At 41.2% G+C, this 14720-nt stretch overlaps 1 protein-coding gene across 6 annotated transcripts in view; it reads left to right on the top strand.

The window, feature by feature from the left end:
• LOC112105868 (ras-specific guanine nucleotide-releasing factor RalGPS1) overlaps positions 1 to 14720 on the top strand; it is a 294309-nt gene that overhangs the window by 50599 nt on the left and 228990 nt on the right. For all 6 annotated transcript variants that reach the window (XM_026655681.1, XM_026655680.1, XM_029912319.1 and 3 more), the window contains one exon: positions 7705 to 7812. In XM_026655681.1, the coding sequence (XP_026511466.1) occupies positions 7705 to 7812 (108 nt within the window). The remainder of the gene's footprint in view (positions 1 to 7704; positions 7813 to 14720) is intronic.

Here is a 14720-nt window from a genome sequence, read left to right on the forward strand (position 1 = left end):
AACTAAGGTTTGTAAACTGTCCTTTAAATCGGCTTCTGTACCCAATGACTGGAAGTTAGCTAATGTAACACCAATATTTAAAAAGGGCTCTAGAGGTGATCCCGGCAATTACAGACCGGTAAGTCTAACATTGGTACAAATTAGTCGAAACAATAGTTAAGAATAAAATTGTCAGACACATAGAAAAACATAAACTGTTGAGCAATAGTCAACGTCGCTTCTGTAAAGGGAAATCGTGTCTTACTAATCTATTAGAGTTCTTTGAAGGGGTCAACAAACATGTGGACAAGGGGGATCCAGTGGACATAGTGTACTTAGATTTCCGGAAAGCCTTGACAAGGTCCCTCACCAAAGGCTCTTACGTAAATTAAGCTGTCATGGGATAAAAGGGAAGGTCCTTTCATGGATTGAGAACTGGTTAAAAGACAGGGAACAGAGGGTAGGAATTAATGGTAAATTCTCAGAATGGAGAGGGGTAACTAGTGGTGTTCCCCAAGGGTCAGTCCTTGGACCGATCTTATTCAACTTATTCATAAATGATCTGGAGAAAGGGGTAAACAGTGAGGTGGCAAAGTTTGCAGATGATACTAAACTGCTCAAGATAGTTAAGACCAAAGCAGACTGTGACGAACTTCAAAAAGATCTCACAAAACTAAGTGATTGGGCAACAAAATGTCAAATGAAATTTAATGTGGATAAATGTAAAGTAATGCACATTGGAAAAAATAACCCCAACTATACATACAATATGATGGGGGCTAATTTAGCTACAACAAGTCAGGAAAAAGATCTTGGAGTCATCATGGATAGTTCTCTGAAGATGTCCGCGCAGTGTGCAGAGGCGGTCAAAAAAGCAAACGGGATGTTAGGAATCATTAAAAAGGGGATAGAGAATAAGACTGAGAATATCTTATTGCCCTTATATAAATCGATGGTACGCCCACATCTCGAATACTGCGTACAGATGTGGTCTCCTCATCTCAAAAAAGATATACTGGCACTAGAAAAGGTTCAGAAAAGGGCAACTAAAATGATTAGGGGTTTGGAACGGGTCCCATATGAGGAGAGATTAAAGAGGCTAGGACTCTTCAGCTTGGAAAAGAGGAGACTAAGGGGGGATATGATAGAGGTATGTAAAATCATGAGTGATGTGGAGAAAGTGGATAAGGAAAAGTTATTTACTTATTCCCATAATACAAGAACTAGGGGTCACCAAATGAAATTAATAGGCAGCAGGTTTAAAACAAATACAAGGAAGTTCTTCACGCAGTGCATAGTCAACTTGTGGAACTCCTTACCTGAGGAGGTTGTGAAGGCTAGGACTATAAGAGGGTTTAAAAGAAAACTGGATAAATTCATGGTGGTTAAGTCCATTAATGGCTATTAGCCAGGATGGGTAAGGAATGGTGTCCCTAGCCTCTATTTGTCAGAGGATGGAGATGGATGGCAGGAGAGAGATCACTTATGTAACCCCCAACAATAATGATGAGTAAATAAAACAATTTCAGGGTCTGTTCAAAAACGTCTTCTAGTTTGAATTTGGCCCGAAGTATGCCAATTGACTACCCCGGGAGTATAGAATGAATTTTCTGAGAATTTTACAAGCAAATGCATTAGTTTGAGGTAAAATTAGTATTATGTAAAAATTAAATTATGATCTTTGAAATACTTAGCACCCATTGGCCGATCTTTTGTTCTTTCATGATCTCAGTAATGGAATAATAGGTTCTTCAAATCTGTCATAGTTAAAATTTACTGAAATCTTGTGCATAAGCCACATTATTTGTAGATTGTTTTTGGTATTCATGGGCTTTTTTTCCCACTGTGTTAATCATAATTGAAAGTTTCTTCTTCAGTAGAGATGAAGAACAAATTTCTTTTGTAGAGAATTCCACAAAAAACTGCCCTTTTCAAAGTGGCTGCCATCTCCCTCTCTTCTGTATTGGACTGAAGCCTTAGCTGACCTCAGTGGTCATTTTGAGAAAGGCATCTGTTCACTGAAGAGTGGTACTAAGGCCTGGTGTACACTAGAAGTTATCTGTAGACCTGTGTTGGTTAGGAGTTGATTTTTACTAATATAGTTATACTGGTACAAATCCTAGCATGGGTGCACTTATACTGGTATAGTTTATTTTGCTTCCTGAACTGGAATAAGCTATACCAGTATGAACATTTCTATACCTGTATAATGGCATCCACCCAGCAATGGGTGTTGGGAGGGAAGTATCTAGTGTAGAGTAAAGTCCTGAGTATCTGCCCCCTGACAGCATAAAGCTCCATCATCTTCCCTGAGGAAGCTTGGTTGGCTTCACTCTCATTGCAAATGTAAGATAGTGGCTATTTTACAAAGGGCAATTTTTTTTGTGAGTTTCTGTTGAAGGAGATTTTATGCACCAGCCTCTGACAGATAAACTGAATTATGAAAAACAGTGGCAAAAATGATCATTAATCCTAAATATTTCTTCTCAAAAGCCACCTGTTGCACCAAATCTACTCAACAGAGAGACGGAACCATGTGTGTTCAGGGGGCTGGAAGGAGCAATTTAGAAGATAGGGAGGAGGGTAAAAATGAGGGGTACACTCGGGTTGTTTTCTGCTGCACTGGCAAAAAAGAGTAGCTGTAAACCTAGCTAAACTAGCCAATACGTCCTGGCTGCTTTGTACTTCTCCAGAGTGGCATAATACAGCTAGAGTATACCAGTGAATCTATCCATAGAATTTAAAAGGATGATTTTTCATATTTTCAAATAATTAGAAATATCAAATAAAAGTTCTTTGAGACTTTTGTTTAATGTTATGATTTTTTTTTAAATCAACAGCCCAAGAAGATTTCAAGACAAACTATATTAAAATGGAGTTAAAATTGAGATTACAAATCAGTATTTAGGATAAATTGACAGGGATGTTGTAATTATTCTCAAGCTAAATGTTATAAATCCAGGAAATTCAGAGTTGAGATTCAGTGTAAAAATTTAAAATATGGCGTCAGGTGGTAGGAAAAAAAATCGAATGTTAAAAAATTTGTTTAATCTAAGACCACAAACCCCAAGGTTTAATCCTAATAATATTTTTTAAGTAGTGTTACTGGGCAGATTTAAGGTTGCTTGGTTGCCCTATCACATTTCCTATCTTAACATGTTTGGATTTCTTTTATGACTAAATGACTACACAAGGTGCAAGACAGTAAAGATCAGGTCAAATATCTCCAACAATTGAGATATTGCACTCTTAGAAAGCAGTCTAAATGTGCTGTGATGTATTTGGAAACTGGATACCAAGTCAGTCTCAATTTTGAGATTTGTTTAGTTGCAGGCCAATAGTTCAGGTTTAGTCATATCTTAGTCATATAATTTGGAATAAAATAACCCTTTAGAGAATGCTGCCTTAAAGCCTGATTGTTGATAACATGGCTGCCTCTCTGTTAGGCTGAGATACCATTGGGTTTAATTACACAAGCGTCTTTAAGTTTTAAGTACAGTGGCAGTCTGTATCGGTGTGATCTTTTGGAGCTGCTATTTTGCTTATTCAGTTACTTTTTTTTCTTCTGAATAATTTGAGTTGTATCAAAAGTGGCTGATCATTCCAGGCTACTTCAGTGAAGCAGTTATTTGTTTCTGTGTGCTGGTAAACCAATAAAAAGGGCTTTTAAGAAGAGAGAGTTGCTGTCATTTTACTCAGCACAGTAATCTGAGGGTTCAGACGTTACAAAGCAGTATTACAGGAACCTAACGTTGGTGATTGGAAGCCAGTTTCTATTTGTAGACAATTGGAAAAAACAATCTTTTTGTTCTTTAATATTAACTTTTAACGTTAAATGTTGTTGAAGCACATCATGCAGGTTGCTGAAGATGCAAATCTGTGTGGTTTTCCTGATGCATATGTTGAAAAGAGATTATACCGTTACAGTAATGTAGTAGTTACTGTAACAGCCATAATTGTGCTTTTCTGCTCCAACAGCTCTTTAAAATAAGTTTAAAAAATGGAGAGGACTCTATTATTTAAAATTTCAGCTGGGTTAGTTCACTCCATTTCCAGATGTCCCAGTACCTAGCTATATGTGGAAAATTAGAAGTTGGGCTATATAACTGATTACACTGGTCTACAATTTTTGAGAAGTCGTCTGCTTCAGAGATAAAATGTGCTATTTATTATGTATTTTGATGTGCTGAATTCAAATATGACAATTAAAACAACTGATTGGCTACTGTTTCTAAGATATTTAAGTTTTTACATTTTATGTCTATGTATATTGTGTAGCTAGTAGAGTTTTAATCATAAATTGTAAACCTAGGTCTTTTCATGTGTTTATGGTTGCTTTACATGATAATATTTCACCTGTCCTGTTTATGTAACACTTTAAAAATCAGCAAAAGGGTTATATAAATAAAATTTATTATGAAACAAAAGGCAAAAAACTATTATGTACATAGTTTAGTCCTATTCAATGTCTACTCGGCGCTTCTTGGCTTGTCTCTTGTATTCATTAAATGGAGCATCTCTTGTCACTGTCCAGCAATAGTCTGCAAGCATTGATGGGCTCCATTTGCCCTGAAAGCGTTTCTCCATTGTTGCAATGTCCTGGTGAAATCGCTCGCCGTGCTCGTCGCTCACTGCTCCGCAGTTCGGTGGAAAAAAATCTAGATGAGAGTGCAAAAAATGTGACGTGTTGCAATCAAGGCTTTTGTATGCCTTGAGGAGGTTTTCCACCACCAACCTGTAGTTGTCTGCCTTGTTGTTTCCGAGAAAATTTATTGCCACTAACTGGAAGGCTTTCCATGCTGTCTTTTCCTTGCCACGCAGTGCATGGTCAAATGCATCATCTCGAAGAAGTTCACGAATCTGAGGACCAACAAAGACACCTTCCTTTATCTTAGCTTCACTTAACCTTGGAAATTTTCCATGGAGGTACTTGAAAGCTGCTTGTGTTTTGTCAATGGCCTTGACAAAGTTCTTCATCAGACCCAGCTTGATGTGTAAGGGTGGTAACAAAATCTTCCTTGATTCAACACGTGGTGGATGCTGAATACTTTTCCTCCCAGGCTCCAATGACTGTCGGAGTAGCCAATCTTTCTTGATGTAGTGGGAATCTCTTGCACCACTATCCCATTCGCAGAGAAAACAGCAGTACTTTGTGTATCCAGTCTGCAGACCAAGCAAGAGAGCAACAACCTTCAAATCGCCACAAAGCTGCCACTGATGTTGGTCATAGTTTATGCACCTCAAAAGTTGTTTCATGTTGTCATAGGTTTCCTTCATATGGACTGCATGACCAACTGGAATTGATGGCAAAACATTGCCATTATGCAGTAAAACAGCTTTAAGACTCGTCTTCGATGAATCAATGAACAGTCTCCACTCATCTGGATCGTGAACGATGTTGAGGGCTGCCATCACACCATCTATGTTGTTGCAGGCTACAAGATCACCTTCCATGAAGAAGAATGGGACAAGATCCTTTTGACGGTCACGGAACATGGAAACCCTAACATCACCTGCCAGGAGATTCCACTGCTGTAGTCTGGAGTCCAACAGCTCTGCCTTACTCTTGGGTAGTTCCAAATCCCTGACAAGGTCATTCAGTTCACCTTGTGTTATGAGGTGTGGTTCAGAGGAGGAGGATGGGAGAAAATGTGGGTCCTGTGACATTGATGGTTCAGGACCAGAAGTTTCGTCCTCTTCCTCTTCCTCGTCTGACTCAAGTGAGAACGATTCTGGTGCATCAGGAACAGGCAGTCCTTCTCCGTGGGGTACTGGGCGTATAGCTGATGGAATGTTTGGATAATGCACAGTCCACTTTTTCTTCTTTGACACACCTTTCCCAACTGGAGGCACCATGCAGAAGTAACAATTGCTGGTATGATCTGTTGGCTCTCTCCAAATCATTGGCACTGCAAAAGGCATAGATTTCCTTTTCCTGTTCAACCACTGGCGAAGATTTGTTGCACAAGTGTTGCAGCATATGTGTGGGGCCCACCTCTTGTCCTGATCTCCAATTTTGCAGCCAATGCGCTTTTGTGATGCAAAAGTCACTTCACCACAAACATAGCAGAAGTTATCTGCACTGTTCACACAAGTACGAGGCATCTCTGCTCACTTTGGCTAAACAGAAATGTGTCCCTTTGCAAAATCAAACACTGACAAATAAGAGAGCACGACACTGTATGATTTCTAGAGCTGATATAGGGCAATTTGTTCAGCAGAGTGATGTAAGCTTCGTTATGATTGCGTCATCCATGACTTCTAGGAATAACATGATGCAGTTCATATCATGTATGATGCAATACCAGCTTCAGATTGCATCATTCATTGTTTTGCCTAAAAAGCCAGTACTGTCCAAACCCAGTCATAGATTTATTCATAGATCCAGTCAAAGATGTATTTTAGTCATTTCTGGTTTAAATTGAGATCCCTTCCCTTTATAACTCACTTATCCTCCCCCATTCCCAAGTCAAGGGTCGTATATACTGACCCAATAGCATATCTTGAAAACTAGAGCCAATCAACAATTTTAAGCATCATTTTCGTTCTCAGTGACCCAAAATTAGTAAAGTTTGACTACATTTATTTTAGAAGCATTTTGGCTGTAGAGCAGTGTTATAACAGAAACAAATTCTGCTTGCTCTGGTTTTCATGGAAAGATGTTGAGAACATCCAAATGTAGTTTGCACTAGTGCTTATGCAGCTGCTGGGACAGTTATTGCTGGATTGGTTACTAAAAGTATAATTTGAAAACAGTGAAGTTTGGCTGCCAGAACCATTATTGGTGGTAACTCCTGAGAAGGTAAGAACCCAGCTTCCCCCTCAGATCCCACAATTTGCTGTATGTACAATGCAGACATATTGTGTCCAAGATTATTGTGTAAAATATCATATATATTTTATGAAATATAGTTGCATTTAGCAAGGACACTTGTATACAGTCTGTATCTTTTTTTATATTTTACTGACATTCCCCCCTTTAAAAAAAAAAAAAAAATCAGGAGAGAATGAGAGAAAAAGGCAGAAAACCAGAAAGATAAAGGAATGGGAGGGCTGGGAAAGGGGAAGGAGAGCAACATTTCAGTTTCCATCCACTAGGATAGTTTGCATATCTGATATCCAGAATCTTGATTGTAAGTAATTTTTGGAGTTCTGGTATCCTTTCAAGTTTAAGAAAGAAACTGATTTACAGTCTTATTAATTATTACTTTCATGTTGTCTGCTAACCCAATCACTACAAAAGGTCTAAACAAAAATCAAATTTATTTTGTAATTGCAGTGATTTTAGTGCTTAAGAAAGGAGGTAGGATAGCTGACATTTTATCATCTTAGTACTTACCTGCAACTACCATTTTATTTCAATGTTAGCTCTTTCTTGACCAGTCTTTGTATCTATTCGCCCTGTGCAGTGATTTTTTTTTAAATCTAAGACTAGTAGAAATCATTTTTTGCCTTGAGTAAGCAAGTTTTAATGCCAATTCTCTCTGTGTAAATGTTGTGCATTATGAGCATCATCTAGAGCCCACTGAAGTCAACTGAGGTTCTCTGGTTTCAATGGGGTTTTGGTCAGGCCCTAATATGCTACATGTCCTAATATGCTACACACACAAGGGTAATTTGCAGTATAGAAATGTTTCTTGCAACAAAGAGACACTTGAAAATAAACATTTTCTTCTTGTTTTGAAAAGAGAACTGTATCTATGTTCTTTTTTTTTATTTTGACAGAAGAGTAGCAGCTCTGAATCCTTAAGTGACAAAGGTTCTGCTGAACTGAAGAAAAGCTTTGATGCAGTGGTATTCGACGTTCTCAAGGTTACACCAGAAGAATACGCCGTAAGCAATCAACAAGTTATCTTTTTGTGGGAATACTTATACTTTTGGTGCTGTTTCTTTTCCCCTCTTAACAACCCTATTTCTCCCCACCTCCCACCCACAGGGCTTCAAAAAGAGGCCCTCTGTGGTTCCTTCGGTCACAGGTGCTGACTTCCTCCAGGTCCTGGGCTGGACAGTACAGGACATACATTTCTGGGGGGAAATCTAAGACTGGGAGTGTGTTGGGGTCCCCCTGCAGTATAACCAAGACTGATAAGAGCCTGAGAGTAATCCAGCTATGGCTGGCAGGCTGCAGTTACACACACACACTCAAGTTGTGGCTTGCATGCTGGAAAGTTGTTTGTGAACAGCCCAAGTAGAAATTCCTTCAGCAAGGCATTGTAAAGCACCCAAAGTTGCAGGGCAGGGGTGACAGCTGCTCATTAGTCTGGATTGTACCCTGGTATGTTACAGAAAGGTGGTTTTATGATTTACAGCATTGGACTCGAGATCTGTGTTGTGTTAAGAACATAAGAATGGCCATACTGGGTCCGACCAATGGTCCATATAGACCAGTTTCCTATCTTCTGACGGTGGCCAATGCCAGCTGCTTTGGAGAGAATGAACAGAAAAGGGGCAATGTTGAGTGGTCCAGTCCCACCTGGCAATTGGAGGTGTAGGACACCTGGGGCATGGGGTTGTCTCTCTGACCATCTTGGTTAATAGTCATTGATGGACCTATCCTCCATGAACTTATCTAGTTCTTGTTTTTAATCCTGTTACATTTTTGGCCTTAACATCATCCTATGGCAATGAGTTGCACAAGTTGACTGCGTTATGTGAAGAAGTACTTCCTTTTGTTTATTTTAAACCTGCTGCCTATTAATTTCATCAGGTGACCCCTAGTTCTTGTGTTATGTGAAGGTGTAAATAACATTCCCTATTAACTTTCTCTATCGCATTCATGTTTAATAGACCTCTTGTCATATCCTCCCTTAGGGCAGGTCTACACTAGAAGCACTACATCGGTGCAGCTGCACCACTGTAGCATGTCTGGTGAAGATGCTCTGTGCTGATGGGAGAGTGTCTCCTGCTGATGTAGTGCCAGAGTGGACAGCGCTTAGGTTGCATCGCACAGCTGGGTGTCCTTTTCACACCCCTGAGTGATGCAACTTAGATTGATTTAAGTGGTAGTGTAGAACTGCCTTTAGTCATCTTTTCTAAATTGAACAGTCCCAGTCTTTTTAATCTCTTCTCATATGGAAGCTGTTCCATAGTCCTAATCATTTTTGTTGCCCTTGGGCAAGTCACTTTTACTTTGCCTCAGTTCCTCATCTGTAAAATATGGTTTATAATACTTGAATTATAATATCATTTGAGCAAGATTAGCTCCAGGTTTTAGCTCCTCAGTGTGAAACTGGTAGAATTCCCTTAGGTCATGAGGATTGGTAACCTTTAAGGGCAGCAGTAGTGGTGTAGAGCAGTGGTTTTCAAACTTTTTTTCTGGCGATCTAGTTGACCCAATGGAGCTGGGGATGAGGGGTTTGGGGTGAGGGGTTTCAGGTCTGTGGCAGGGGGTTGAGGTGTGGGAGGGGGTCAGGGCTCTGGGCTGGGGGTGCAGGCTCTGGCGGGGAGCCGGGGATGAGGGGTTTGAGGTGCAGGAAGGGGCTCTGAGTTTTTTTGGGGGGTGGCTGGGGTAGGGGATTGGGGCACTGGTTTACCTCGGGCAACTCTTGGTCAGCGGTGCAGTGGGGGTGCTAAGGCAGGCTTCCTGCCTGTCCTGGCACTGCGGACTCCGCTGCGCCCCGGTAGCAGCCAGGGGCAGGTCCGGCTTCTAGGCGGAGGTGCACAAGCGGCTCCGCGCAGCTCTCGCCTGCAGGCAGGGCCCCCCCCCCAGCTCCCATTGGCCGGTTCATGGCCAAGGGGAGTGTGGAGCCCCGTGGCCTCCGTGCCTAGGAGCTGGACCTGCTGCTGGCCACTTCCGGGGCGCAGCGCAGGGTCAGAACAAGTAGGGACTAGCCTGCCTTAGCTGGGCAGCATCGCTGACGGGACTTTTAATGGCCCGGTCGGCAGTGCTGACCAGATCCACTGCGACCCAGTGCCTTAGATTCCGCCACCCAGTACTGGGTGGCGACCTGCAGTTTGAAAACCACTGGTGTAGAGTGTAAGCTGGATGTCCTCTTTATAATAGCCTTTTCTCCGAATGCTTCAGTTAGTTCCTTCTTGATCTATAATTGATGCAGGAACTCCTTGTTAGACTGTGCATCTGCATTACTTCAGCTCTTCTGGAGATGCTCATGTATCCTTATAGCACTTATCCGTACTTTTCCAGTCTTATGCTAAGGAACTGAGGTCTGTCTGTCTAGTACAAATGCCTAAATTCCTTTTGAGAACTTTGCCTTGAATGCTCCCACATACTCTGCAGTGCTTCAGTACTTCTTTTTGAGGGAGGAGGTTTTGGTGCTTTTTCAGTGTTCTGGTTCCTACCCTGACATGTCAGTTTCTGCTTTGATATGCCAGACCCTATTTAGATGTGTTTTGGTTTGATTTTGTTGCTGAGACTTCAGTGTCTGTCCTGGTAGTGAAGCACAGTATTTTTCTCCAATGTGTGACTTGGGGTGGTCCAGCATATTGGTTTTGGGGATTTCAGGTTTCTTAACATATTGAGGCTACTTGGTGTTCTCAGCATTGGGAGGATCTTTTATCAGTCTCACTGACTGTCTGACAGGCTTTTTAATGCTTCGTACCTGTCTTTCAGATATGTTTTTGAAGAAGGAAGTATTAACTTTAGTGGCTTCAAACCATAGTAGAACTATGTCCAGGAGGAATGGCAATTTTTTTATTGTGTTTTCTGTCTTGTAGCTTAATAGGATACTCAAGGATGTCAGATTTCCTGTGGCTATCATCTTATGCACTGAGAAACTGTGCACGATACCTCCAAACCCTCTTTGAAATCTTGGTATTGGTGTGGGATAGCGTTTCCCCTCTGGAGAGAGACCAGCTGGAGGAGCAGGCAGCCAGTCAGTTCTCCAGCTTCCTGGGGGTGGTGAAGTCAGGCTCCAGCCCTGGGACGGTGGGTGGCAGGCTCCAGCCATGGGGCTTCTGGCTCTGTTCTCCGGCTGCGCGGTGGTGGGCTCTTGCCCTGAGCTCTCCCCGCATCACCCTTGGCTCCCACTGCCTCCCCCAGTGCCCCATCATCCCTGGCCCGCACTCCCTCCGTACCTATCTCTCTATCCAGGGCTTACTTGGTCCCTGGGCTTGTCAGGGCTAAGTAAGTCTGCTGTGAAAACTGATATTTGTATGTTTGTTAATATCATATTTCACAGCAGATTTAGTAAGCTAGCAAGTCTTAAGAAACAAAACAACCAAAAAAGCAAAAGAAACAAAAAAAGACAAGAATGTGCAAAGCACCTTATTTGTGTTTCTATTCTATTTAAGTCCAGTAAAGAATAGAGACAGCAGTACATTTTTATTATTGTCTGCAAAAAAAAAAAAAAACCTACATAAATAAATTACAATGATTTGGATATGTATATGTGCATATTTGTTTTTCTTAAAGTTGTTAAAATATTTTAGGAAAAATTGTCAGAGCAGCCACCTGCAAGAGTTGGTGGCCACACTCTGAGGCCACCAAAAAATTTGTTGTGAGAACCCCTGATAGTCCTCACTCAATTCATAAAACCAACCTTTGAACCTATGAGTGAGTGCTCCCTCTTAATCTATTAAACAGTGTTCATCATAGCAATACGTTTTCCCAGAAGAGTAAGGGAACTGCAGGCTTTGAAGGTGGATTCACCATTTACAGTTTTCCACAAACACAAAATGATCCTTCGTCACATCCTATATTCCTGCCCAAAGCGGTAACTAACTTCCCTCAAACAATCAGTTGCTCTACCAGTATTCTTTCCCAGCTTTCATATGCACTTGGATAAATAGAGACTGTACACATTACTCTAAAAGAGCATTATCTTATTATTTAAAAAGTACCAAAGGCTGCAGAAAATCCCCATATCTCTTCATATCCTTTAGAGAATTGTAAGGGTCAGGCTATTTCTTCCCAATGCTTCTCCAGATGGGTTAGGGTTATGTATTGAAGAGAATACAAGCTAGACTGTTCCTCTTCCCGTGAGGGTTAAGAAATGCTCCACTAGGATTAAGTCAGCCTCTTTGTTATGCTTTAAATGTCTCTATTATTGAAATCTGCTGAATTGCAACTTGGAGCTCTATACACAAATTCACTAAATATTATTTCTTTAATTTTAACATCCATGTCCAATGCACAATTTGGTAGAGCAGTTTTTCAGTCACAGTTGAATTAACCAGTACTGTGACACAGAATTCTATCAGACTATCTCTAGAGTAGGAATGTGTAGAGGTCACTTGGAGAAGCAGCACTCACTCACTCTTACATTCCCCTCGTCATCAGAGACCTTATTACAGTTGCAGACCTGAGGAAATTGTGGAAGGAATTTATTGCCACACTCCCTTTTATAGCCTTACCCTCAGAACATTTGGGAATAATGAGGAGGAGCAGGAAGGCATGTGAGAGTACTCCAATGACACTTCTATGAAGTGTTCCGTGGGGTTTGAATGTGTAGAGTCCATCTCAAACTGTAGGTACAGGTGAGTAAACCTCTATTTCTGTTTGCGTATGGGCTAAGCCAGTCCCATTATGATGAGAATCTGGAACATCACACAAAACCAGGCATGCATCTGGCCTTCATCCATACCCACAAGCCTAACATCCTGGTTTCTGATAGAGAAGCAGAGTTCTGCAGCCCGGGTGACTCTAAGCAGGTACTCTGGTGTTGGATATCTTGGAAGTAAACTGAGAAGTATGCTGAGAATAACAAGTTTGTGGTGTGGGGCAAATAAACCAACAAGGACCCCTTTACCTGCATCATACAAAAACTGCTTGATTATCGTTAAGATTAATTCCATCAAGGAACATGTGCCAGGTATTTTGACTTGCCATGAATTAGTCAGTTTGACTTGTCTCTGCAATTACATTCACACAGCTTTGTATTTTTAACCACTCAGTTACCATCGGTTAAAAAGTTTCCTCCGTAATAGAGGGGGCTTTCATCAAAGCTGACAAAAACTTCTGTTGAACCCACGTAATCTTAAATTTCTTACATGGACAGTGACCTCCGTTGCAGGGTGAATGAGGGTTAGGAACACTCTGAAGCCTCACCACCTTGTTCAACTCAAAGCCTATTCTTTTGTTAGCATTGTTCCCATGCCCACATCCCTGTACTGGTGAGGTCCTTTGCCATATGCTGAATGTTAAGATCATGGGTATTTTATCTGGAATGGTCTGTAAAGCCCATTTAAAAAGTCCACCCTATACTCCTGGGAGAATACTGCTCCAAAAAATAAAAAATTCTGCACACAATATTTGAAAATTCTGCATATTTTATTTGTCAATATAACACAATATAATCATGCCTGTTACAATTATTTTGGTAATTTATTTCAAAATATCTGTCACCAAGTATGTCTGTTACAATACAGCCAAAAACAAAAGATTCTGGTAATTTTTTTTGACAAATAGATTCCTTACGAGGCATATTAATACAGAACTTTGTGTCATTCATTTAAATTGCAATACAGAACTGTATTTCTTGCACTTGTCAGAAGCAGTGCAAAGGCTTGGGGGAGTCAAGGGTAATGGAAGAGCTGAGGAAGAGGGAAGGAGCCTGAGAGTAAACCTGGAGGGTGTTGGGTGTGGGTGGGAGGTTTTTTCTTTTGGGGATGGGGGGTGGGGGAGGGGAATTGTTAGGGTGTTGGGAAGCCTAACCCATGCAGACCCTGGCTGACCCCAAGCCTCTCCCATTCAGTCAGGCATGTCTGCCCCTCTCCACACACCCCTCATTCTCCTTGGGTCTCTGCAATCCCCATCCCCAGGCTCAACACTATCACCCCACTAGCTTCTGAGCCCATGCTCCAATCTGTCCTCCCCATTAGCCATTCTGAATCCCAGTCTGTGACACCCCCCCCCCCCCCGCCAGCAACCCTGTGTGCCCCACTCTGTCCTAACTTGGCTCTGCAGGTAGGGTGCTGTGATGAACTCTACTCCTGGGGGAATTCTGCGGCAGTGGACATAGAATTTTGTATTTTCCTGCATAAAATACATTTTGCTAAGAAGTGCTGCAGTTCTGTGTTTTGCCCACCAGAGGCCGCTGTGGCGCTAGACCAGCCAGCACTTCTTAGGCAAAATGTTTTTTATGTGGGGAAAATACAAAATGATGCGAGAGAGATGAATTCTGCATGTCCGCAGATGCACAGAATTCCCCCAGGAGTAACTCAACTTTGGGGGTATTTTTATACCAATTTGCTGGGCAATACTGTGACCAAAAGGACTGTATCTAAATGAATCTGGTATCTCTTATTGCTTTGGCCTGGCTGACTGGCAGATGGAAGGCTATATCAAGGTTCATTTATCTTGGGTAAGGTTGCCACTAATGTCTCTTCCAAATGTTTCCATTGGAGATATCTGTATAATACACATATGCAAAACATTATTGTTTGAATTTAGCCTCAAGAGGGAATCCTGTATGTGGCTCTCTAGTCCAGAGCTTGTTTCCAAGGTGAGGAGAGACCAAACTCTCCCATCCATTTCATTTTTCCAGATGTCCCTTTTTTTTTCACTTGGATGCTTTATTTACTTTACTGGAAGTTTATTTGTTAATTGTTGTCTCTTGTAGACTTGACTGTTTTGTGCACTGTTGGATGTTTAAGAGGAACCTTGCTCCTCTTTTGTATTTATGAATTAGAAAAAAATTAAAAAAACCTTTCAACACATTGGTCTTGATTGTTGCAGGTGCAGGTTTATTGACTTTTTTTACTCTTCAGGAGTAAGAATTGTTCACAGATAATATCTTTAGAAAAAGGTAAATTACTTATTATGCTTCTCAATATTTTATTAT

Source organism: Terrapene carolina, unplaced genomic scaffold (genome assembly GCF_002925995.2).
Source record: "Terrapene carolina triunguis isolate 2854851 unplaced genomic scaffold, T_m_triunguis-2.0 Scaffold210, whole genome shotgun sequence".
Classification (NCBI taxonomy): Eukaryota; Metazoa; Chordata; order Testudines; family Emydidae; genus Terrapene; species Terrapene triunguis.